General features: G+C 41.1%; 1 protein-coding gene across 3 annotated transcripts in view; it reads right to left on the bottom strand.

The window, feature by feature from the left end:
- The window catches only part of RARB (retinoic acid receptor beta), a 318,594-nt gene that overhangs the window by 174,420 nt on the left and 117,831 nt on the right, over positions 1-26,343 (bottom strand). For all 3 annotated transcript variants that reach the window (XM_048951380.1, XM_048951378.1, XM_048951379.1), the window contains exon 3: positions 14,111-14,610. In XM_048951380.1, the coding sequence (XP_048807337.1) occupies positions 14,111-14,288 (178 nt within the window). In that variant the 5' untranslated portion in view covers positions 14,289-14,610. The remainder of the gene's footprint in view (positions 1-14,110; positions 14,611-26,343) is intronic.

Below are 26,343 nucleotides of genomic sequence, written 5' to 3'. Positions count from 1 at the left end.
TGCCTTGTAGCTGCTATCTCCCGCCAGTTAACAAGCAGGTTGAGAACGGAGATCTGATCTGTTCAGTTCTCTTCTTTCACCCAATTCTGTACCGCATTTCCACCAGCAAAGAAAAGCACAGTTTTAGAAGACTATTTCTCATCAGCCTCCCAGCTTTGGTTAGCCTCCAACGCATACTGGAATAAATGAATTTATATGAACAAGATTATGCAAGACGAGCATCATAATGCCTTGGAGAGTGGCATGAGCCCATTCATTGGGGCAGAGGGATGAGAAGGCGGCACGCTCTGCATGACCAATGCAGCAAGAAGGGGATAGCAGAACCCACACAAAGGAAACAGCTATGCTGTCCCAGAGCCTGGGGCTGGCAGTGAAAACTCAGCCCTTAAGGAAGCTGAAAAAAAATAGAAAAGAAAAAAAAGACCAGAATGGATTCATGCATTTCCTCCACAATGCGCCCATGTAGGGGCCAACCGCATTCTGGTCATAAATTCTCTGGCACAGGAGCATTATACCAACTGAAAGGAATGTCCTTCCATCTGTGTATTTCCCCTAAGGCGCTCACTTGATAATGAAACCAGTTAAGGTCTTTGGGTTCACAATGTTATTATAGTCGGATAATATTTTGTTTGCAGCAGAGCCTGAAGAACTCCTAAGTAGCATATTACAGGCACTATACACCTGTTAAGTCATGGCGTTTCTTCTGTAAGTGGACAAATCTGTTTTAGCCATCTCCAGAGATTTTCCGCTCACAGTTAATTATGAAGCGCTGACTGTACTCATTTCCTGATCTTAAAGGGAATCTATAACAAATTTATGCCACAGGTGAAGCCTGCTCCCTCCGTCCCTCAGAAATACCAGCAATTCTCCTAGAGGCACTGACTGCTTTCCTTCACCCCTGTCCTCTGCTCTCTTGGTGCTTGTGCTCCAACAAAAAACAGGCTTAGAAAATTGGAGAAAAAGTGCATGCTTCTGACCAGCTGACCAAGCTCAATGTTTTAGAAAATAAGTTATTAAAAGCACATTTGAACACGCACACACACAAACAAAATGGCACAGGCAGCCCGTCAAAGGCATTCTGAAGAGACCCGTGGTGGACATCCACAGATTGGACCTCATTTGCTGCAGCCCCAGCTGCTCTGCAGTCAGTGATGACCACGGGAAGAGCAATCTAGCACAGCAGTGGGGTTTTATTCACTCTGTGCATGCATGCATTGCAACAAGTGTCCATGTGCTTCCAACAATGTAAGGAATAATTTTGTTTAAAGTGACCAATGGGCTCAGGAAGAAGTTTGCCCTTTGTTTAGTTCTAACTCGTGAAATCCACATTCATCCGAAGATAAATATCATACACAGTTTTGATCAAAATCATAATTGTGCCTTGTACAGTACAAGATATTCTGAAATGAGGTAAGGTAAGATAAGCATTCTGGGGAAAAAGATAAGGAAAAGTAGTCCATCCTAAGAAAAAAGGGCACTTTGTTCTGACAGAAACCATTCTTCATGCTTCTTCTAACAGGCTAATGTCTGATCCCAGGCACAGATTCTTGGACACAAGTCTCCCTGGCCTCAGAGATATATGGTAGGTCAGTGGTTCCCAACTTCCTGGACCAACAGACAATTGGCGAGGATCAGCATTTTTCTCAAACAGTCACACATGCTCACCATCAGCCTTTTGATCAGAAACTTGTTAAACTTGATGTGACTCAGCAAGACTGGCTGTGTCTTGTTCCTTGCTGCCCTTGGAGGGCCTCAGTTGGCACCACCTCAGATAACTTAGGAGATTAATTCAGTAACCAGCACACACATTTACAAGCTCTTTTACATGAAGGCGAAAGCTACTTCCTGTGTAATCATCAAGGCTCAGTCTCCTTCCCTGCCTGACCTCCCCTCCTCCTGGCAATCAAGAATGAGCTTTACCTTCCTAGAAAAGGCTTCTGCATCCATCTCATCAAAGATATCACCTTACTGAAGGTGCTATCCTTCTACATTGAAGATAAACATGAAGCAAATCCTCTAGTACTGAAACAGGGAGCAGAGATATCGTCTGCAATTTTACATACAGTTGTACGTAGGCTTTTGCTTTGGAGGAAAGCAGAGAAACACCACAGAAATCAATTAAAAAAGACAGACAAGGGGGACAGATGGACTTAGACCTGAAGTTATCAGTATAAAAAACAGACTTTGAATGCTGAATTCCTTGTGTGTATATTACTGTATAGCTCTTCGCCTACCTCAAACAAGAGATGTGTCTGCAAAGTGCATTTTTTTTCCAAAAGAAGAAACCCGCTAGACCCCAAGATGTGTTCACAGAATCTAACCAGACATTAATACCAGAGACACTAATATCAGGGAGTCACTGCAGAAGCAGAACATCAGGAGAACAATTTTAACAACATTGTTTAGACCTTCTTAAACATTCTGTTCCAAAAGAAAGAGTCTACCTAGCACGGACACACATTTCTTATCTTTTCCTTGCTTTCATATTGGAGACTTCTGTGGAGACAGTGGAGACTTCTGGGCATCGAAGGAACTTTTACGGCCCAGAAGAGACTAAAAGTGGAGTAGTAAGCAACAACTCAGGGAGAAAAGAAATGCACATATCTCACACTGTAAGTGCAAACAGTCTTCCTCTGTACATCTGACGACCTCCGCAAATTTTGGGTTGTCCACTGTACATTTTCATCACCGTTAGAAACATAACAACACATCTGTAGAGTGCTTCACAATTTCGACAGAAGTTTGGCAGAAGCCCCTCTTAAACTGCCATCAAGAGAGACTTTTCCTATATTTGCACTGTTGATTGATTGCTCTATTTAGACTTCTACCTTTGCTACAGAACACTAGAACTATGTATTGGATGGCAAGTTAAAAATTATTTGGTTATTGAAAAAAAGGTGAAATCGAGGTATTTCCCATAGAATATTTCAGTACTTGTGGAGTTCAACAAAACGGCACATTTTTGTGACTTATGGTATATGTTAATTTACTTTCCCAAATACAGCAATGATTCATGTTTTTTACTGTAAACAAATACAATTACCTATTTGCAAAATCAAAGATACTGCAGTATGTTTCCATCAGGTTTTGTCCAAGTAACTACATATTAAAATGGCAGACATCCCTTCAAATAACATCCTGGCAGAGCTTGCTTCTTCTGCAAGTAATAAAAGTGGAGGAGAGCAAATCGTGCTCCAAGATGTTTGGCTACAGCGGTATGAGACAGTTGATGTGTTCCAAATGTCTGTCAGATTACTTAGCAAAACCAACCACTGTTAATCAATAGTGAAATCTTTTTCTTTGTGGTTTAGCTATATTTCTGTTTTTGTTAAACAGAAGAAAATTGCCAATTAGGTGGACTCTGCTAGACCGTGCAGCTAGGGAAACATACTGTCAAACTGACTGGCTTAGTTAAGAGTTAAGAGGACACAGTTCAATTGCAGTTCAATTACAATATGTAATCGATCACTGACTGCCCATGTGGGTTTTGTGAAGCAAGTTGCAGCACCTTACTCCTGCTCTTTACAAAAATCACACCAGCCTCCACAGTCTGCCCTGGTTTTATGCATTCAGTCACTTCTTTAAAAAGCACCAAGACCAGATTTGCATTCTAGGATGTGGGCCTTCCTTCACCTCAATCGTTTGGCTCAGAAGTCGCATCCTTTTTCCTTACTCTTCATGCGTCTGTCCTATTTTTTTATTCCAAACTACTTGGAACAGAGATCGTATCTCCCTCTTTGTTTGGAAACTCTCTAGCAGTTTGTGTACTGCAGCAGTATAATAAATAAAAAGTAATAAAAATGTTAGGAAAGTCCTTAGAAAAGTCCATGTTATTTTTACAATTACTCATGCTGTCGCTATTTAAGAAACAATGCCAGGAAGATCTAGAAGGGGACTTAAAACAGTTTCTGCAAGAATATGCAATCAAAATGATGATGTTACCAACAGCAAAATGTTTTGCAAGGTGTACAGCTTCTCATGCTGCTTTTTCAAGTACTTCTAACAGATGTTCAATTTCAAGTGGTCTGCAGATACCAATAGGTTTATAGTTCTGCATGAATCGGAGCAGCAGATGTGCCCTGCATTATGTTTTGCTATTCCCTTTATGAATTGATATGTCACCTCATGGGTTTATAGCTAGTTAATTTTGCAATGACATCACTATTTCTGTACTTGTAATGATTCTCACAGGATTTAATTTCTCGAATAACAGAACTCTTGATCCTTGAATTGCTATGTGAAAACAATATATAATAAACAGGTTTGTTTACATGATACAGTTCTATTTCCCAGCAAATGTCTTCACCAATAGCTTTTAGGTAATGCTGGTATGCAGGTGAATTCTTCCAAAGACAGCTGATTCACAATACGGCCTCGTTTCAGGACGGCAGACAACTGTGCATCTCTCTGCAGGATAATTACAAGCAAGCATGTACTGCTCACTGGTTGGAAGAAATAAGGTTAAAAAAGGCAGTAAGCACAGAATCAGCAGGGATTCCCTCTAGCTCTGCTTGTGGTACCCAAATGAAATTACACTACACAGAAAACCGCACAGTATTTTCTACTGACTGTGATAGGGCAGCACTTGACCTAGACAGGTTCAAGCAGTGGGCCCAGGTGAACCTCATGAGGTTCAACAAATCCAGGTGCAAGGTCCTGCATCTAGGTCAAGGCAACTTCTACTATCAGAACAAGCTGGGGAGTGTAAGGATTGAGCACAGCCCTGATGAAAAGAAGTTGGGAGTACTGATGGATGGCAAGCTAGACATGAGCCAGCAATGTACCCTCACAGCCCAGAAAGCCAACTGTATCCTGGGCTGCTTCAAAAGAAGCATGGACAGCAAGTTAAGGGAGATAATTCTGCCCTTCTACTCTGCACAGGTGAGGCTTCACCTGGAGTACTGTGTCCAGACATGAAGTCCTCAGTACAGTAGAGATGTGGATCTCTTGGAGCACTTCCAGAAAAAAGCCACAAAAATGATCCAGGAGATGGAAAACCTTCCCTATGAGGACAGGCTGAGGGGGCTGGGGCTGTTCAGTCTGGACAAGAGAAAGCTCCAGGGAGACCTGAAACCAGCCTTTCAGTATCTAAAGGGAGGCTATAAGAAAGAAGAGGACAGGCTCTTTGGCAGGATCTGCTGCAATAGGACAGTGGAAAATAGTTTCAAACTATTCAATATAAGGAAGAAGTTTTTAAAAATAAGGAGATTAGGCACTAGAAGAGGTGGAAGCCTCTTCCCTGGCAGAAGACATTCAAGGTCAGGCTGGATGAAGCTCTGAGCAACCTGATCTAGCTGTAAGTGTCCACGTTCATTGCACGTGAGTTCTACTAGATGCCCTTCCAACTCCAAAAGATTCTGTGATTCTTTTGGCTTTGGCACTTTCAATCTTCAATCAAAAGAGAGCCAAGCCTTTTCTCCCTCAAATACAGCTGTGGAGGTGGAGCCAATTCTTGTGTAGAACCTTGTGGTAGCACCTGCGGGCTGTGCAGACCAGATGGCAGGACATCACCTTCCTCTCCTGGAGTGTGTAGGATTGTTACAGAACATTCCTCCTCTTATTTCTAAATACACAGTGGAAAATGTGACGCAGTAGTTTGAAACGTTGTATCTGTATTTCTTGCAGTTTAGACTTCTTTAAAAAAAAGTCAGTAAAAGCATTACTGCAAATTCTAGGATAAATTTAAACACAAGAAACTGAGGAAAGTTTCATGCTGAGTTTAATGCTGAGGTCAAATCTAAACCTGACTGACCTTCAGCATTGAAGAAGAGCACACAAGCTCTACCTGGAGGTCCACTCCTATTGTTTGCATACATTAATTGCTTTCTATCTAAATTTAAATTGTAAGTAAACATGTTGTATAGCAGCGGGCTGCACATGGAGTCCATAAACATCTCAAACTAATTCCAGGTGCTGGAGTGTACTTCCCAAAGCCATGGAATAAAATAAGTGCTCCAGATCACCTTCTCCCTGCAGCACTGAATGAAGTTCTTCCTCCCTTCAAGTCGTAATTCCATCACCTCAGATGAAGAACTCAGTTCTTCTCCTGTAAGGACTCCCAGCCAGGACTTTCAGTTTCTCCTCCCAGGTGGCTGGACTTCCTCAGAGGCTCTGCTGAGAAGCAAGCGCCACTACAAATGAGGCTGTGAAAGCCACAGGCACGTTTCTTTGGCAAACTTTCTCCAGCAGTACAAATACTTATAGAGCACAAATGCCAGGTCTGCAGCCAGCACACCCTGCTCTTTCAAAACACAAACTCCTCACCAAAACGTGTTCCCTGTTGACTGCATGTTTCCCCCACAGGAGCATATCAAAGAACACGCAATGTCAGACATGAGGTACGTTGCTCAATGCACTACACCAAGGTGCTCGCACACAACTACAAACCCAGAGGAGTGACCAGGAGGCTAGCCATTGAAAATATCTGGCCTGTTATACTCAGGCTATGGTCACTTTATAAAAATGCATTACCTAGACAAAACAGTCAAGTATCTTAAGAAACGCACGTTTGAGTTTTCTGAATATTTCTCACATTTACTCTGACATTTCCTCTGAACACATGCAGTATTTTGAAAGGAAAGGACTTTTCTGTTAAGGCCAGTCCTTCCTGTTTCTTGGTTTATCCCAATTCTAAGTCTGCACGTGATTAAAACTGTTGCTCTGATTTCAAACATGTGGTAAAGGAGAACCTAACAATTTTATGAGACACAGTTACTTTTGTAGAGGGTGAGTTTGCCTGGGGGAATTTGCTCTGACTAGATTTATCACAAGTTTTTTGAACCAGATAATTTTGTTTGATAGCACATCTGGCAGCATCATAAAATCTTGACGTCCCAAGCTATTACACAGGAATTACTTTTGTAAATCATTTATGAATATTACTGATGTAGGCCTATTCTGGGCAGTAAGAAAGGAAACAGTGTGCTGAAGGACAAAGGAAGGGAACAAGGATTCCTATCCTTTCAGGATTCAACAGATATGGTGGTATTTATCATTTTAAATGGGAAATGTGGTGTTATTGATACATCTGAAAGATCTACATAAAACAAGTTGTTCCCAATATTCCCTAAACAGGCAAGAAGGAAAAAAACTCTAGACATGGAAAACGTCTCTCCTGATGGAAAACTGCCCCAATCTTAAATAGATCTCTCAAATTAAATGTCACATGTTGCTAAAAGCATAACAAACATGAAACAGCAACCCAAAAATGAGTAAAAGAGGAATATCTGTATCAAGGCCAGCACTAAAAAAAGTGATTTACAAGAAGTCCACAGGAACATGTCTTTTGGACACGGCAGTATAACTGAATGGAAGCCCTCCATGTAATTAAAATAATATGCCTGAATTTTCTTAAACTGTCATTGCCAAACATACACCTCCGAACAGAAACCTGGCAAAATGTGACATTATATTCACTGTTAACATGGCAAACTATCACACAATGAGCAATTTCAGAAGATTACACCTATCGATTTGGACTGGAAATACAACACGCATGCTCCAAACTTACAGCTCTTACGCTGCCAAACCTAAAGCTTGGCATTACACTCCTTCTGAGAGATCAATCACGTATTCCATACGTACAGATCCATAATGAACATGCAGTCATGGGTGGAGAGTGTAAATCCCATGTGAAATGGGAGAGAGGGAGCAGGCCCTGCTATGCAAACCACGGTCCCCCGGCGTGCCCAGGCCGTGAGGACTGGAACGAGCCCTCTGCTGCTGCTCACTAGTTCCCCAGCCCTGGGAGTGACTGGGTGTTATTTTTGTTGGGCAACAGCAAAGGAAAAAGGTCATTAGCAATACTCCACAGAAACATATTTCCAACCTTAGGTAAGACAGCATTTTGTTGGGGAATTTCCTTGCTCCGGGGCCCATACTAAGGGAAGGAGCATTTCTCTGACAGGTCCTATTCAACTTCCAAATGCTAGGCTCTTTCAGACCGCAGCAAATCTACAAGAGATGCACAGAGCAATTACGAAGCACATGCCAGAGTTACATGATCCGCTCCCTGTGTGAGTGCAGGGAGGTAGACAACCTCGAAATTCAGTTTCCTCTCAGGAAGCAAATTCCTGCCTTTACACACCCAGAACTGATTTATTTCAGATGTGCACGCTGCCTACTAAAACCCAAAGAGGAGGGCATCCACACGGTGCCCAGGATTCACCTAGACAGGGCAGCATTACAGAATGCTACACACTGCCTGAATGCAGCGATGCTCCCATTCACTTCTGAAAGTGGCAGGACTACAGAAAGAAGTTCTAACAAACCTAACAAAACCTAACCTAACAAAAGACAAATGCATTTAAATTGTTGACAACTTCAGATTAACTGCAATCAGAAAACGACAATGTAATATAGCTTTATTGATCAAAGCAGTATGGATGCTTTAGTGCTACAGAAAGCTACCAACCAGAAGAAAACAAAAGCCAGCAATAAAATAAACTGAAGATCTGAAAAGCAATGACCGTTTCTAAGATCATGAATGATATCTGCAGGGGATCATCGAGACATTTCTCCTCAGATTTGCCAGCATGAGGCAACCCTGGCTGTAGCTAAGAAATCCGATATTCATATTCTGTGTATCTCTCTCTCTCAGAATGCAAACACATGTTCTCTCCTTTCAATAAAGATGTGCAACACATGTACTGAACAAGTAAAGAAGCCTTTAAAGTCAATCTCTTAATTGCAGATGTGTAAACTGTGCACGCCTCAATAAAGAGATAGGACTGGGAAGGGGAATTGAAAAAAAGAAATGGCCGCATGAAACTTAGAAGACTTGAAAAAGCTCAGCGGTGTAATCAAGCAAGAGAAGTTCTTTAAAAAGTTAGTTCGTGTATTTTTTCTAATTCAACTATTATTATTTTAGAGTTCAAAAGAGTATTCTTTCTTTTTTTAAAGTGCAGATGGCACTTGCCTCCGTAACTGCCAAATGAAGAAAATCCATCAAGTCTTAACCATACTCCAACCTCCAACAGAAATGTTCCCCATTTGTTGAAGTAAAGTGAGATGTGGGAGTTCTTGACCTTCTAAACAATTAAGGGAAACAGAGACATTCTTGTTTTTATTAGAGAGACAGTAAACTATTTGAAAATAATTTGAATAGCTGGAGAATTAGTGTATTTGCCTGTTCATGAGTAGTGCAGATAGTTTAGAGTTCTCTTGGGGGCAACACATCGTAATGAATATCTGCTATTCATATTTAATGCAATCTGCCAAAGAGTGCTTTTGGGAGGACTTTCTGTGTCAATATAATGATTAACAACAGAACTGGAAAAGCAAATGAATTCCTACAATGGGTGGGGCTGGCAAAAATATCCTGCAATACTACACCAGCAACACTGGATTTAACTGTACTTTTAATAATACCAGTGGAAAATCCATTTCCCAGATAAAAAAAAACCAACAAGCAATCTTTAAGTTGGAGTTCACATGGTAAATAACAAACAGTAATGGAAGGAAAAACAATGGTTAAAACCACAGTCTATCTAGCCTGAGTATGTCTGAAATGCCTCAGATGAAATACTGGCTATTAAATATATATAAAAATGTAAATAGCATTATCCAAAGAGTAACACCATTATTAGCTCTTTGTCTACCTCTTCCAGATTCTCAGGTGACCTTACTTTCCACACATACCTACACACATACGTAAAAATCTTAGATAAAACAGAACAAAAGGCCCTTTATTCTTTACGATACACTTTTAAAGCACCCTAGACTGTAAAGTATGGAAAAGCCTGTTTAAAATACAAGTGACCTTAGTACTGATTTTTTTTCTTGACATCCCAGCAGCCCTCTAAATAACACATTCAGATTTTTTAAAATTATTTTTTAATACTATCTGGATGAAGCAATCTTACTCAGTTTATATAAATTCCAGGACATTCTTGTACCATGCTCACTGCCCTTCCAAGTTACTCCTATTTTTCTCTAGCAATAGATGGTGGCAGAATATGGAGGTCTCAAAGGCTCCCACCAGCAGCCTAAGGACCAAGGCTTGCTCCCACTGAATGCCACAGGCTATAAGCATCACCCAAGGATTCTTATAGGAATGCAGGAAGCAGGATGCACAATCCAAGCAGAAAGGGAACCATTGCCAGCCAAAGTGTTTTATTATTTAGTAGCTCCCCCAGTGCTTGCTGTCCAGACTCTGCTTTAATTTCATTCAAGATACTCTTGGGGATTATGTAAATCACAGTAGTAGCTCAGATTAATCTTTTTCCTCTCCATGCCAAAGCCTCCAACTCACACCAATTGGCTTTAAACAGGCTGATGCTCAAGCTCACGCTGAGACAGATAGGTGTCTGAGTGAGCAACTAATTTCCTCCCAAATCCAGTCCTCCCTGTAGCTCCCAGACTGCTTTGGCCTGTGTTAGGCTTCAACTGGGTTAAACCAGCACAATCTGACCATTTTGGCAAAGGAACATTAGAGCCACAGATCGTACAAGACACTGTACCAGTGGACAGAAAAGCTTCATCTTCTCTATGCTGCAATTTCATCTGTAAAATTTCAACACTGCTGCATGCTCTGCAGCCCCATTAGCCATAACATAAAGACAGTATTCTCTGCCTTGGTTTTCAAATGAGGAGATAGACCACACCTGTCTGCACAGCTTCTACATACCTTCCTTCTCAAATTGTGGGTGGTCCTTCACTTGGTGAAGGAGTCCTTTTTAAGGGATTTCTCTTTTTTCTTTTTTTTTTTTTTAACATTTGTTTTTGTATACTTAGTCTTTTTTCTGAAGATCAGAAGTTGTGCTTACACCCACAGTATGTTTTATGAAGAAGGTAAGCTCTTCCTAAGCTGATATTGGCAACAGCATTACCAGTGCTCAGTCTCATGATGACAGGAGGGGGCACTTCTTCCAGGAACAACAGAGAACTGCCTGTGTGCGTCAACCTCCGCGTGACCTCCGCTCACCTGAACCTCAGTGGAGCAGCTTTTACTTTAATAAGACATTGTGCTACAATCCTTGACAAAATTTATCTATTTCCCCCTCCCCCAAGAATTTCACTAATGTTTTCTCATTTTCCTGTTGCAAGCATGCAAAGCCCATGGAGTGCAGTTCCTGGAATCCAGCAGCAATCTAAACAGGACAGGCTGTAGCATCATCCAGAAAGCACAGGGAAGTCTCACCTTCATCCTTCCTTTTTGCCAGGCTTTGATCCAGCTCTAGAGAGAATATCCCCAGACAACACCTACAGGGGTTTTTAAAGGATTCAGGTCCAGGCATTACACAATCCACTTGAAGCAGGAAACAGCATTTCTAAATGTAAGCTAAGCAATAATCTTCCAAAACAATGTTTGCAATTTTTTTTTTTTTTTAAATACAGAAGAGATTCTTCATTATTATTGCAACTACAGAAGCCTGCATGCCATCTGATCTCAACAGTTAAAACATCAGCTTTGTGCTGTATGGGGCAAGTACAGTGCTAGGTAAATCAATCAGACTTACAGAAGTAACGATCTTGACCGTGGTCTCTTTTACTCATTCAGTGCTAATGCACAGTTCATGTATGCATAAAAGTGACATTTTTTCATCTTATGACCTCTTTAGCACCGTGACCAACCCTCTAATTATTAAGTATTTTGCACTATGTATCTCAGTATAAAAACAGAAGTCATGTCATAGGTCACAGAAGCAACACCGTTATTAACATCAATGAAACTAAATCACTGTCTCAAACTATTCTTCTAAAGAGGAAGAGTGCTCACAAAATCAACGCATCTAAAATGTTGCTTTCTGCTCAGTAAAACTGGAGGCAGCTACTCCAACTCTAGACTAAGCTAACCTTGCATTAAGTCATCTGATATAACCAAGCCTGAAATAAAGACAAACTAAAATAGAACAGAATAATAATATGAAGGTTTAAATGGCTGTAACTTAAAAGAACTGTTAAGCTGCACTGCTCTAAAAGATATTAGAAAGATCTTTATAGCATTCCTGGTACATAATATCATTTCTGTTGGATTTAGCATGAATGGAAAGAGTATGAAAAGTAAAAAGTACAACAGCTTAAAGCATACACAGTGTGTATGTTTGGCCAAATTTTGATTTTTTCTATCCTTTCAAGCAAAAGCTATATTTCCCCACTATCCAGTATAAGTTCAATCACACTGACCTCTGACTATGAAGTAGCTTCATTGTAAAATGACAAAATCATCCTCAACATGTCCACAATGAAAACAACCGAAAAGCCCAAAATGTAATCCAAAGCTCAACCTTCTTGCTTCTAAGTTCCCATAATTGGTCTCTATAATTCTAGTGGTAGCAACCCTAAAGTTTAAAATCAGAAGTCGAAAGGTTTAGAAACAAAAGAGATTGTCATTCCCAAAGGTAAGCAAATAGAGTAACACCGGCAGAAAAGTCACCATGCAGAGGGCTGAGATGAAATTCTAATTCAAGTCACCCTTCCCAGTGTCAGGAAATTTTAGTTCACATACACAAACATATTGCCTCAAATTATGCGCACCAGCTGCCAGACTTTCATGCTCAGTCAATGCAAACCAGTGCTGCAAAGCACCTCTACACAAGCACTGCCCTGAAGATGCTAGAACTGGGAGACAAAGATACAAGCCCTGAAACTTTAGAATTAGCCTATCATTTTGCATAACTACAGACATTCTTACTTAATACGACTTTTTTCAAAGTCTGAACACTAATTCTTTTATTTCCCATTAGTAACTCACCTGCCACTCAGTCTTAATTCCACGTAAACAACTGATGGAAAAGAAAACCCAGCATTTTTGATCATAAACACTTGGCATTTACAAACACACCTCAAATAAAGGTTTCCATTAAGTTCAAATGTTATTTCTGAAAAAGGTGAGTTCTAGTAATATCAGGAGATAAATTCATATTATAATATTTTGAAAAGTAACTGAGATAATGTCTGGAAGGATTGGGAAGTCAGTTATTTGTAGATCTTTTATCTGAAGATGTTTTGTTTTTCACCTCCAACAAAAAATATACTTGGCACAATAAAACAGGGCAAATAAAGGCCAGACCAGATTTCCCCTATTCACACATGTGAACGCATAAAAATTGCCTGCATTGAAAGCTACAAAAGACTTTAGTCAAGACTGCCCAGTCTTCAGCTATGTGTATGTGAGTCGCAAAGCCAGAATTAATATCAGACAGCAGAAAACCCCACCGCTTTACTCTTCAGAAGCTTCTTCTTCACTGTGGTTATCTATTCATGTTTGGAGCTCTACGTTTGTGTGCTTTCTCCTGTATTTGGACTACAGCTCAAGTCTCTTTCACCTTTAGCAGAAAGTGCAGTTCTGCAAATTTGCTGTTCAAGACCTTTCTGAGCAATCACAGTAATGTATTTAGACAAACATCTTCACAACTGACCTGCAAAGCTGTATGCACTTTAGATTTCCTCACCATTTAGTCATTTACTACAAAGATCTCTAGAAAAGTACCTTGTCTATGTGATGCTACTTGAAGAGTTTATATAATTGGGACAACTGTGTTTGGAACCACTTAAAGATAAATAAAACTTAGTCCAAGCAAGAAAAAAGTTACTCAAAGTGATAAAAAAAAACCAAAAACTTGCCCAGCTAACACACTCAGCAGCACTGAAAATTTGAGAGTGGTGCACTGAAATGCAACTGCAGACTGAAGCATTAACTCTGCAGCCATGGCTACAGATGCTGGCTGTCTGTTGGGCTGCCACAGAACAAGTTTCTCAAGAACAGATCTTCACAAGCTGTCCAGGAAGGAAGTAGGTACTAACTAAACAAAAACATAAGCAGTAGTAATTATAGTGCCACTGAAGAGAATTCTGTACTGAAGAATCATTGTTAATCAATACGCAATGGCTAATTGTGTGGAGTTTCCATAAACACAACATGAGTTTCTGCAGCTAAGGTGGTAATATATGTCAAAATCCATAGTAGGTTTTATCACCCTCGGTTTCCAATGCTCTGGTATGTCATACAGTTGCATGTTAATTTCTACAAAAACAAGATTAAGTGAAGAAGATATTTCAGAAGAAACGAACCCTCTTTGCCCGAATAAAATAAATGAAACGTGGGCAGAATGAACTGGCCTTTGCTAAAGGAAAAGGGGTCAGTAAAAGCCATAATGCCAAGACTTACTTGCAGGTGATGGGGTGCTGCATCCGCTCGTTGGTGGGTGACTCTGGAGTCCATGAAGGGAAGGCAGCGAAAGCCCGCCGATGACCGGAGGAAAAAGTAACGGGTATGGAGCTGCTGGGTAGTGAGTCATATGTCCATTCACTGCTGGCACTGGACATGTGCGGCTGCTGGTTGTCATGTTAATAGCTCACAGTGTATAAATAATATGTTGCATCACTCCAGGCCAGCAAGCAGATACTTGAACTTGTGAATGGAGAGGGCTGTCAAGCCTGCAGGTGCAGCTTGAGCTGGACTGTGTGATGATGAAGAGGTAATTCACTAGATCAGTCCCGTCCTATATTTCATTGCTGCTTCCTACTGTTCTCTTTTCCAGACATTCTTGCTCTGAAGACTGTGGACAGAAAGTTGTCTTAGTCCGTGTTTCAGACCACAATTCAGTTGTTCATTCAAATGTTTTTCTGTGAGGATAGTTGCTCTCTACAGATGCATATTGATAGAGTCTGTGGGAAGAAGAGAACAATATATTGATGATAACATGTATTTTAAATATTTATGCACAGAATACTCTCTAACCTCCAACTCTGCTACTACAAATAGGTAACTGATTATCTATTTGTTAGTGTCCTGTAAGATCAGCTTCATGGTTACCTGGGGCTAAAATTCTTATTTTATTGAAGCTAATAGCAGAACATCCATTAACTTGATTTCTCTATCCAATGTTTTACATCAGAAGCTATTTCTGTACAGACAGAATCTTCTTTTGGAAGCAGCCAGTTTCAAAACTTATGCACAAATAAATACCTGAAATATTGATACTAGAGGAGAAAAACAGCTTCTGAAAAATTTCTCATGTACACAGAAGCTTTCAGTTTCCCTCTTACACAATGAATTACACTGAGGAAGCTCTGTGCTCCGCTTCAATCTCTTCAGGTCTCAGTTCTAGCACAGGAAACTGTTTCTGAGGGTGATTTGGTATTAGGTTGTTAAAACAGTAATTAGTTTACCAATGGTTGTTCTCACAAAAGCTAGTTAGCTTGTCTTATTACTAGTAAAGAGATCTCACTGATCATTTGTTCTTTATTTTAGGGAAGTAGATTTCTTCTATTACCAAATAAATAAATAAAATAGAACTTTCTATCAGTCTCCCCTTCCTAATGCTTTTCATAGCCCTTTCACTGCCTTACCTCCCCATTCCATGTGTCACTGGTTTCTGTCCTCCACTTCCTCCAAAGACTGAACCAACTGTTCATAAGCTCTATCATCTAATCGGTGGTGGTGCGCCACCACATTTACACTACCCTCCCATTTAATGGGTAATTTATTTTAGTGTTTTTCTTCTACCAGTTATGTTTACAAGGCAAAATTAATAACCCTGTGTTTCACAGGCTACTGCTCCTCTTTTCTCGCAACTTAGGGTACCGGAGAAAACAATTTTAGAAAGAGGGTTAACTACCTACATAAGGTACACATGACAAAAACTGCCAAAACAGATCCACCAGTGCACATTCTGGCTGTTGTGTTTTTGCTCTTGTTTGTGCTTTTCCTGATTCTGCTCTGCAAGAAGAATCCAAAATGTGTTATCTCATAGGCAGAGTGAGGGACCTGATGACCACAGACTGCCCCTGTGAATCTCTCCTGTTCTCATGAGCACTGCCTTCAAATTCTCCCAAAGCTATGCCCATCTTCCTTGAGGTTTCATCCAAACGGCGGCCCCTACTGAAGGATCCTCATTTTAACAGACTCTACTATATCAAATGGTGAAACTTGTTCCCAACAAGAGCAGTTCAGCTTCACATACAGCAGACGTCTGCTCTTTTCAGTAACAAAATCTGATGATGCAACTCTAGTAAGTTCTGCTGGTGGTCTGAAAGCTAGTGGAAATGCTGTAAACAACCCATAGTGTGACCACTGCTCCATTACTTCTTTGTGCAGTGTTCCAGCCAAAAGTCAATGAGCACAGCTGTTGGCTCCTGAGCACTTTTCCTACAACAGGAGCCATCGGGCTGCCCCAGCACATGCTGCTGGAGGATGGCAGCAAGTGCCACAAGGCAAACCTAACTACCCCAAACCAAGGCAGTCCAGAGCTGCCAAAAGGTGGTTTTCCAGGAGAACACGTTACACTCTTACATCTGCTATGGTAAGTGAATGGCAGCAACATTCAACCCCTATATGGCATTTTTATTCACAGTTAGAACATAACCTAAAAGAAAAGGCAAGACAATTTTGGAGTGGAAAAATTAAGGCACTGAGGTGAAATGACTTGTCAAGGTCACAACCAAAAGCAATGCCAAGGGAGGGAAGCAGTGACAACACAGTGTTTACTATCACTGCTGCTACTCAGTCTGCCATTTGTCAGTAAGAATTCAAATGAGCAAGGAAAAATAAAGGAGAAAAAAACCACGAATGCATATGTTTGCCTGTCACAGAGCAGCGGAGTGTTTCTACTCTGTGAGGAATACCAGGAAAGGTTACCAGCTGTGCATGTGTTCAGACAGCAATTTGTGCTGAGTACAGACTGCTTGGGGATAACAGCAATGCAGTTCTAAGTATTTGATAACTGTGCAAATTATGCACAAAATACCTTTAATGTTAATGGAGACAGACGTGTGAAAGGATGTGGCTGTAACAGTGCACACCACGTCAGCAAGCAGTTCCTGGGAGCTGTGCCTGTCATCCTGATCTCCAGGACCCTGTTCCTGGAGGAGGGTAAAACCTGGAACTGCTTGTGAGGAACTCTCAACAGCCAACATATGGTGACTTGCTAACAACACAAAACGAGGTGGATCACAACAGTTAACTTTCTGTTTTATCTAGCTACAGGTTTATGTAACATACTTATTATTTCATCTGAGGTGCAAATATATACTGAAATTACACGTTACCAGAAAACAAGCTGCTTATACCTTACTCAAAAGTCACCTTCATTTTAGCGTTTGTGGCACAAAACTTCCAGCAGATTGGTGTGGAGGAGACATCAACCCACAGGACTTGTTCCTTTGCTCTTCTCTCAAGGCAGAGAGCAAATACAGTAAATGGCACAACACTCTAAACAGTGCATCGTTTGAATAGTGTTTCTTACAAGCAGCAGGATGTTACAAATGTTTGTGTGATTGAACATCTATAAGATGGCCAATGTAGAAACCATGGACAGAAGCCAACATTCTAGTAACACAATTCCTACAAAGAAGCAAATGTTCTTCTCGACTTACCAAGGGATTTCAAGTTACTGGCTCTGATAAAAGAGGTTACAGATTGATCACCTTCATTGCTGCATAGCAGTGCACACTAGAAAGTGGAACTTGCTATAGGAAGCCCAGAAAACAGCTGTATCCACTCCTGCCAGTTCTACATCACTAAAGAAAACTCTGAAGATCCTAAAGACAGCCTTTGTTCATGTCAATGGATTCAGATGCTCACACTTCTTGTTTTACTGATGAAGATCCTATCATTTGACACCAGCCATCTGTCTGGGCTGTAGAAAGATTCAGGGTGAAAACATTTCTTTTCCTCAGCTAAATATGAGCCACAACACAGAGCACTGTAAGACACTATCAGCACCAGCTTTGGAAGGCCTTCCCTTGCTGCCACTTGCTTTGGTGAATACTCCCAGCTGAAGGGATGCATGCTCTCCAGACAGAGTGACATTTGCCCAGAAGCAACTCTGTCCTTCCCACCCCACATGGACCTTGAACATGCTCTCTTCTGGCCTCCTTCAATTCTCTTGAGGAGGGAGCTAACAAGGGTATCTAAAAGGATGCTAGGAGATAGCAACTCCTATGGCTGAGAAGCAACTCCTGAAGAAAATAAGGAACAAGAAAAACTGAGAGCAGGGTCATCTTGGTGGTGGTCAAACACCCATTCACACAAGGCAACAGCATCAATTTCTTCCCTACACAAATCTGGCAAGATTTTTAGAAAATGGCTGTCAATAAGGCACTTCAGAGTATCTACTCAGTACACATTAGCCTTGTCCTAAGCGACTGCTCATGAGCACAAAACTACACAGTCAGGTCCATCATACGAACAGTGCATGGAAAAGAATCATAAAATAGTTTGGGTTGGAAAGGATCTTTAAGATCATCTAGTTACAAATCCCCCGCTATAGCCAAGCAAATCAAGCAGGAAAGATTCTTCGAAGGCTAACCACATTCCTACTCCTCTACTCTCACTGTCCATAGCAGGGAATTAAGCTGTATTACAAGTAAAGCAGGATTTTTGCCTTTTTTATTTTTCTTTTTTCTTACTTCCCTTTCTGGAATGATCAGCAGAGAGTTTTGCTCCACCTGCAGCAACATTTGAAAATCTGCAAGTCATTCTAAGATATCGACGACTCCAGCTTCTTAGCAATCCTTCAGCTAAATTCACCATCCTGACATTCTTCTCACACACAACCAGCGCCACTCTTCCTTTACAACGGAGGGACGAAACCCCAAACACAGAAGGGACACGTGGACATTTGGGCACGCTGTGCTGGGTGCTGCAGGCAGCCCCGCCTGCCACAGCACGGAGCTCAGCCCTGGCTGATTTGCTGCTCTGAGCCTGCCCAGCTGTGTGTAGATATCCCTGAAGTTTACAGGGTCATGGAGGAAGTTTCTTCTAAGTTCACTTCCCGTTTTCTTGCCAACGCCAAAATCTCTCCCTCTCTTAAATCTTTGGCTGAATCCTACAACAGGAACCTCTTGACTGCAAGGGCAGCCTGGCCAGTGTGCTGGGAGAGGCGAGTTGCTGCTCTCTCAGCAAGAAAAACAGTCCCAAAGAAATTCTGCATGAAAACTCTCCACAATATATTGCATATTTTCCCAAGGGACAGAGTTGACCAAGTCCTTATTTATTGGGCAATTCTGAGACATATTTTAATGCTGTTTCCAAAACAAGTGAAGATGCAATAGTCCCAAGAGCACTTACTGCATTTAATGCACAGTTTGTAGTTTATATTGAAATCCCTGATTATTTGTATGCTCTCTGTTATGCTAGCTGATGACACTGCATTGAGCAGTAGTGAATAACTCAGCAAATTTAGCAGGAGTTGAGTGTAAATCAGTCGGATACAGTAAGATGATCACCATGCTGGTTCTAAATTACTAAAAATGAATGGAAAATTTACTAGGAAAAGGAGTGTATTAAGCTTTCCACAAGTCACTGTCAACTGCGGGATGTTGCATTTTGTTTTCTTGCCTATACAAAGAGATTTAATTAAACAATAAACTAGTTACAGTGGCAGAAGTAAAAAAGCCTTTGGAGTGTTATGTTTCCTTTATTAGCATAGTGATGTGAAACTAAACAGAAAAAGCAATCTAATAACAAACATTCCTTTGAGAACTGTTCAGGGAGCAAAAGGACATCCACTTATTGTTCAGCCCATCCCATTGGTCCATATATGGCAATAAAGGTACAATAGAAGGAAACAGGAAACAGACTGGCACATCTGCATTATCTTATTAGGGGCTAATGGATATCTGAGAGGAACATGCATCTGATTCTGAATAGTCTGTACCAATCTCCTAAGCAATTACTCTTAATTAGTGGATTCTGTTTATAGATGGAACTTAGTGTACCCTTCTGTATCAAAGAGATGCAGGCATCTGGAGAGAGATATGCTTTTCTTAAAGGGAAAGTACTACAGCACAGTGTGATGGGGTTTTGGAGTTTGGTTTGGTTTTGTCTTTTTGGAAAAGGAAAGATCTCCGAAGCATAACATATTCTACTATATTATTAATGAAAAGAGCATGCCAGATCAAAAAAAAAAAAAAAAGAAAAAAAAGACCATACTGTTAATCTCAAACTCTGAAAGTACACATAGAAAGCTAATACTTGCATATGAATTATATGACAAAAACCACTTTGATGATAAGCAAATAAACAACTGAGCCCTAAAATTTTCAGCTGATGGCCAAAAAGTTTAAAATAGCAGCTTTAGTCAGAAGAACAACATCTGCATTTTGTATCTGCCTAGTCTGCAGCCAAAAAAAGTAAACCACTCTATATGACCAGATGCATGAATAAAAAAGAAAATGCATGAAACAGAACTTCAAAGTCAGCTTATGGAACAGCAGAGCCGTAGCTTCTACATTTCCAGTTGCCACATATTTTCCACTATAGGTGCAAGACCCCATGGGGGAGGGAAGATAAATCGTAATAAATGAAGACGCTATGATTACGACAGTTCTACGTCTTGGTATCTGAGATCGCTGTCTGCTGGGCAACTGTGAATTCCTTTTTGTCATAAAACTGACACATGCAAAATGGGTTTCTGTTTTGTTTTTTCCTTACTGAGACTGTTAGGAGATAATTAATATAATTAATGAAATTGTTGTTTATTTGAAAATCCTATGGGGAAGTATAAAAGGGGGGAAAAAAAGAAAAGAAAGAAAAAGCTTCTTTTTCCCTAAGCAGCTCTGCTTCATATCGCCTGCATTGCAAACACACACTGATGTATCCCTGAAAAAAAGGGAATCTAAATCTGAAAAGGGGGGGAAAAAAGTAAGAGACACAATGACACCCATTTATTTACACACCATACAACAGTACCCTGCTGTGCCAGCTATTGATTTCAGTGGAACTGAGAGTCCATGTTGGAGTGCAGCAGCTGTGAGTACATAGCCTGAATCCTCATGTGGGAACAATACTCTATAAGCAGAATAACCTATTTCAGCCAACCTTCATGTGTAACATACTGCGTTAAAAACACACGGCTTACACTTAGAAATCTTTTCTCACAAAAGTCCTGGGGATTTATTAATTCATTACTGCTAGCACAATGCTAGCATAACAAAGACATGTGAAGGATTGAAAATCCATGCTTCTCATGTCTGTTATTCTACACAGATGTTAATTCTGTTCTATACTAACCACGTTTAAGATCCGCCTGCCATATCATGCAATTTCTCTCTCGTTCTCTCCTGTTGTTTGCTGTTTAAAGGGCTGTTTGTAACAGAGGGCTGGGGTTTTTTTCTTCCTTTTTTCAGAACTATCTGCATTCCATGTTTCTTTCATTACTCAGCAGTTGCCAAAACTATGCTGAGAAGATAAATGGTTAGGTCAGGTGGTGGGGTTAACAATTTACTGTGTGTACTGCCCTGAGACCCAGATATGGTAGAATTGGCTCATGTTTATGTACAGGATGAGAAGTTGATTTCCTGCGCAGTGACTTTCAATCATCTCTATAAGGGACTCGCTTACAGTTCTCTACAGAGAATTCAAGGAGCTCTGAATACATTTTGTGCTGGCATATAGGGTGCTCCGCTTTGAAACTAAATGCATTCCTTACTTATTCTGCCACGTTCAAAAATCCCAACTGACTGTCAAGATCAGTTGTTCTCTTTTACTTATGGAAACCAGAAGGAGGGTAACTGAACTTTTACTGCTCCTCAAGTTAAAATGAACTTTCATACCCATTTTTCCTCCTCAATATTAGAAGTTATTTCTTACAGTTCCAAATTGCTTATTCACTGCAATCCAAATTTCTGTTTTTACACTGCCACCTCTGTTGGTCCTTACTGTGGTTTTTAAAGATGTAAAACAGTCATTTCACATTGAGAATATCCTAGATCAGAGGTTACTACATGGGTTACAATGCTCTAGGAGACTGGAGACCTTCCAGACAAAACTCATTTGTTTTTCTAGGCTGAACCTTTTTTCTCTGTTAATCCCAAAAACTGAAGGAAAAAATACATCACTTAACCCCAAGCAGATAATGCAGATGACCCACAGTTTAAGCAGCATGTACCCATCCTGCACATTCAAGTCGTATGTAACTAGGAAGTCCAATATAGTGTTTTTCATCCAAGCAGCTCTTCCTACTATTTTTAATCTTGTTCTCTAACCACGTATTTTCATGCTTCCTTTGCACCTTTTCCCTGCAGTTCAGAAAAACCAGACTGGGCTTCTTGATCCAAACCATCCCATCTGTGCAAGCACGTTACTGTGATCCAACTTACCTCTATGTGAGGTAGTAATCCATGAAAAGTAAAATTATTGCTTTTATTGTGACCAAGTAACCTAGACCCTTGGAATTCCCTCTATCAGTCAGTCAAAGCAGAGAAAAAGCACCACAGACAGAAAAGATGAGCTGCAATGCACAAACAGACAGCTAAGACATGGGAGTAGCCATATGCCAACAGGTAGCATCTTAAGCCAACTTTATTCTTCACTATCTGTAAAAGAAAGGTAGTGTCCATGACCTCCGACTGAGTTCAGAATAGGACACATTTCCTGCCCAACAGAAAAATCTTCTATTAAAGGTCTTCTCTTTAACTGGCATCTAATGGTTCTTTAACTCAGGTTACAAGGAACCTCAAGACAGTAACACATTGATTTCCAGCCAAAGCAAGGTTCTGTCAGAAGGGCTCTTGGAAAGAGATGAGAGCTAGGGAAAGGCAGACTGAGCAAATGCAAAAGACTGAGTAAGCAAGGAAAACCTCACCCTGTTGACTGTGTTCAGTAACATTATCCAATACTGTGTGACACGGAGATGTTTACAAGTATATAAGTCACCTCCCAAATAGTGTTAGGGCTAGAAGGACACAGAGAATGCATCTGAAGATTCCCAGTCATCCTTTTGGAATTCCCATCCTCAACCTGGTAGCTAACGGGCAACATCATGATGACCAATGGCAAAAACAGCACTTTCCATCACTGCAACTGCTAAACAGGACTTCTACTGACTGTTTACAACCTTTAAGAGGCCTCTGAGATTAGTAAGAGGGGTCAAGTGATGTTATTGTTTTGGTGACAGAATGAAGATCCCTAGTAACTGATGGGGGCCTGGGAATCATTAAAGAAGAGAGTACTTCATCTGCTTAGAAGCTGAAGAGGAAAGCAACTTTGGAGGGCAGCTCCTTGACAAAGAAGCAGATCTCTTTGGGAGGCCAATGCTTTGTGGTCACGATGTACACTGCCACATGGACTATTCTGTCCATTCACTCTTACAGGTATCTTCCCAGGTCCTGAGAAGTCTTAGTCTTAGCAGCATCAGCATAATAACGCAAAACAGCACATTAAATCTTTTCTTCTGATCAGCCAAGTAGCCATTTTCTGCATGGACCCTTTATAATAGAACAGAGAATGGAACCCAGTGGTCAAAGGAGATAAGGAAGGAAATAAAACACCACTTCATTTGCAAAATATGTAGTGGAGGACTGTTGCAGTTCAGCACACTTGACTTTATATGCCACACAGAAAAGGATCCTGCAAGAGTCTAATCTGTGCATACCACAAAGAAAAATTCCTACTTTGAGCGATTTAACTGGTTGTTAAGTAAAGCAAGTGGATTCACTTAAAAGATGAATATGTTTTATTCAGGTGGCTCTCTGAGAAACCTGAGGGAAGTTTACGACAGGGATGTGCCCAAACTGTGAAATGATAATCTAGGGCTCTCAATCCCCCAGTTAGGGGGAGCAAGACACTGCGTTCAGGATGAAAGTGCAATCTGTCAGCAGTCTAATTTTTTTGCACTACAAATCTGGAATTTCTACTTCCTCAGATGGAGGGGAGTTGAGATCCTTGCTGTACCCCTTTGTCAAGTGAGGAAGGTGGAATGAGGGAAAAACAGAGGATTACTGGTTCAAGCATTGGTTGTGAACTTTGTCTGTTGGACTCAAAGGCCATCTATCATCTTAGTAGCACAGAAGTGTAGACACTGTGCTAACACAGAATAATCTCACACACATAATTTATCATCTTCTGTTATATACTGCAAGCCTAACAGCATGGCTGCTGAAAGGTTCTGTAATTCCTCTGAGTTATTAGAGTCTTCAGTCCTACTTTACGCAGAAGACGACATTTCTGCTGTCTACTTCAGGCCCCTGAGCCTTCACTTACTACATATCACAAGTTCCAATATATTCCCAGTAAGACTCCCTTAGGGTCAGCAGAATATGCCAGAGGGCTGGTGGAGATTATGAACATTTATATTAAAGCTTCTATTCTCTGTAGCTCCTGTCACAGGAACAATAGGGTAGCAAAATTAGGAACAAGCAGAGCCATTAGCTAGAAGGGGACAAAGCCATAGAGTGGATTGCGAAGCAAAAATAGCTTTTTTATTGTCAATATTTTGCTTAACAGGGAGCCAATAAGGCAAGTGCAAAATGCTATTAATATGCTGAGATAACATTGCTCATGTTAGCACTTTTGGATTTGTCATTTGAATCATTTGAAAATGTTGCAAAATCTTATCAGTCAGGTCACAAGGACAGAGGTGCAATAATCAATCATGGTAGCCACAAAAGCAGCACATCTTTTCCACATCCTAACGCATTTAGAAGATCTATGCCCCAGAATTATTCTGAGAGAGGTGCTGGACAGATGGATAACATTATCAGAAAGACCAATGTGAACTGTGACCTTACTTTTCACTTTCCAAAGCAACCTAGCAGGAGTCTAAGCTCCAAAAAAAGTCAAGAAGACTTTTGCCATACATGCCACTACCAGTGTAAAGCAGTACTTCAAACACAGTGCAAAGGTATTCTTGCAGAATAAGAAAGTGTGTGAATTAATGCACAGCAATTGCTCTCAATGAGCCCACTTCTGAAAGCATCTTTCCACTGCTGCCTGCTAGGCAGCTTTCCACTGAGTTACTTCATATTCACTACGGAGGAAGAAGTTCCATGTAGACAATGCAATACGCCACCACATGGAATTCAGATCTGCCCAAGCCTACTGTCATTTTAAAGCCATTTAGTCATAATCAGTTTAACCTTAGCCCAAATCAAACACTCAAAAGGCAGCATTTAGCCTCCCAATACATCTGGATCACTAATCTTTCAGCTTCACTGGCTAAGTAATGTATTAAAAATCATTAATTCTGAAAGCATTCAAGAAGGTAACAGTGGGCAACTTAATAATTATGCCATGAGGAACTGCAGCTGAAACAAAGCTTAGGCCCAAGTTTTCCTGCATTTCCATCAATGCATAACTTGGATTTTAGATCTGAATGGCAGGAGATCTAAAGCTGACAGTCCCCACAACTGAACATGGAACAGGAGCTATTCCTCCTGTAATCAGTGCAGTGGTGCCTTAGCGTATGAGTTCCAAGGACTCTTACTGAGTGTCACCATGGGACCCAGCCATGGATCAAAAGGCCACACTGTGCCAGGCAAGCTGTGAAAACATGGCTACTGTTGTCAAGGGATGACACTGCTTTGCTGGTAACATGGAGTGCAGTTCTAAGGGTTCTCCTGGGAATAATAAAGCTACCGCTGGGTAAAATGGGAAATGGCCAGGCAGCTTCCCCACTCTGTTCTGTTCCGTTTGGAAAACCAGGTAATGCTCCTGAGGAAAGAAGGGAGCAGCCTACTTCTGGCACAGGTGGAGGCTGGTAAAGAGCATTCGCTGCTGGCACCAGCTGGTGTGAATGAAGAGAGCTGTGTGAAGGGAAGCAGTGGCAACTCAAGCACTGGGGAGTGGTTGGCAAATAAGAGCAGTTACGTACTGCTAGTGGGCAAGATTTTCTGCACAGAGATCCAGCATCTGTTGAGAGTGAGAACCTTTAAAAAATTTTACTCATTCAGTCCTTTGCATATGATGGATTTGCTCCATCATACTCACCGGGTGTAAAATGGTGTGGATTTGTACACCTTGAATTGCTGTCAGAACTGAACTCCGGATGTGTTACTGCTCCAACCATCATTCGGGCTGGATAACATCACCCCCAGACGAAGAACACACTGAACCACTTCACTCTCCATATGAGCATCCCTGGTGCCCGACTCCTCGTACAGAGGTGTACGATCTGGTGCCCCCCATGAATGGGTTGACTGTAAAGCTCTCAACAGCACTGGAAACCACAGAGGAGCAGCCACACATGGCTAAAAGGTAGTAGTCCTCATGCCCAAGCTGGACCAGGAGACAGGCAAATGCTGTCCTAAAGAGCCCTCCTGGAAGGCATGGTGCAGCAAGAGCAGTGCTTCCAACACTGAGCCACCCTGAGCAGCACCACAGCAATGATTCCCAGCCTCCGTAACAACGTGCCCATGTCTGCAGTCTCCAAACCAGGAAGAAAAATGATAAGTCTCAAAGCAGTCCTTTCCTCCCAGATGCCAGAAGTAAAGCCTACCATGCTGCTGACTATAAGCTACAGCAAAACCCACCTGCTTGTACAGATAGCACCATCCCTGCTGCATCTCTCCTTCCTGCTCACCACGTGGTGCAGCACCAGGCTGCTGTATTGTATGATGCTGACTACTGCTCTTGTGCAGACCTCAGGCTATCCTCCGTACCACATCCAGACAGGTATG

The sequence above is a fragment of the Lagopus muta genome, chromosome 7, assembly GCF_023343835.1.
Source record: "Lagopus muta isolate bLagMut1 chromosome 7, bLagMut1 primary, whole genome shotgun sequence".
Taxonomy (NCBI): Eukaryota; Metazoa; Chordata; class Aves; order Galliformes; family Phasianidae; genus Lagopus; species Lagopus muta.
The sequence above is the reverse complement of the archived record's forward strand: the minus strand, read 5'-3'. Positions and strand labels throughout refer to the sequence as shown.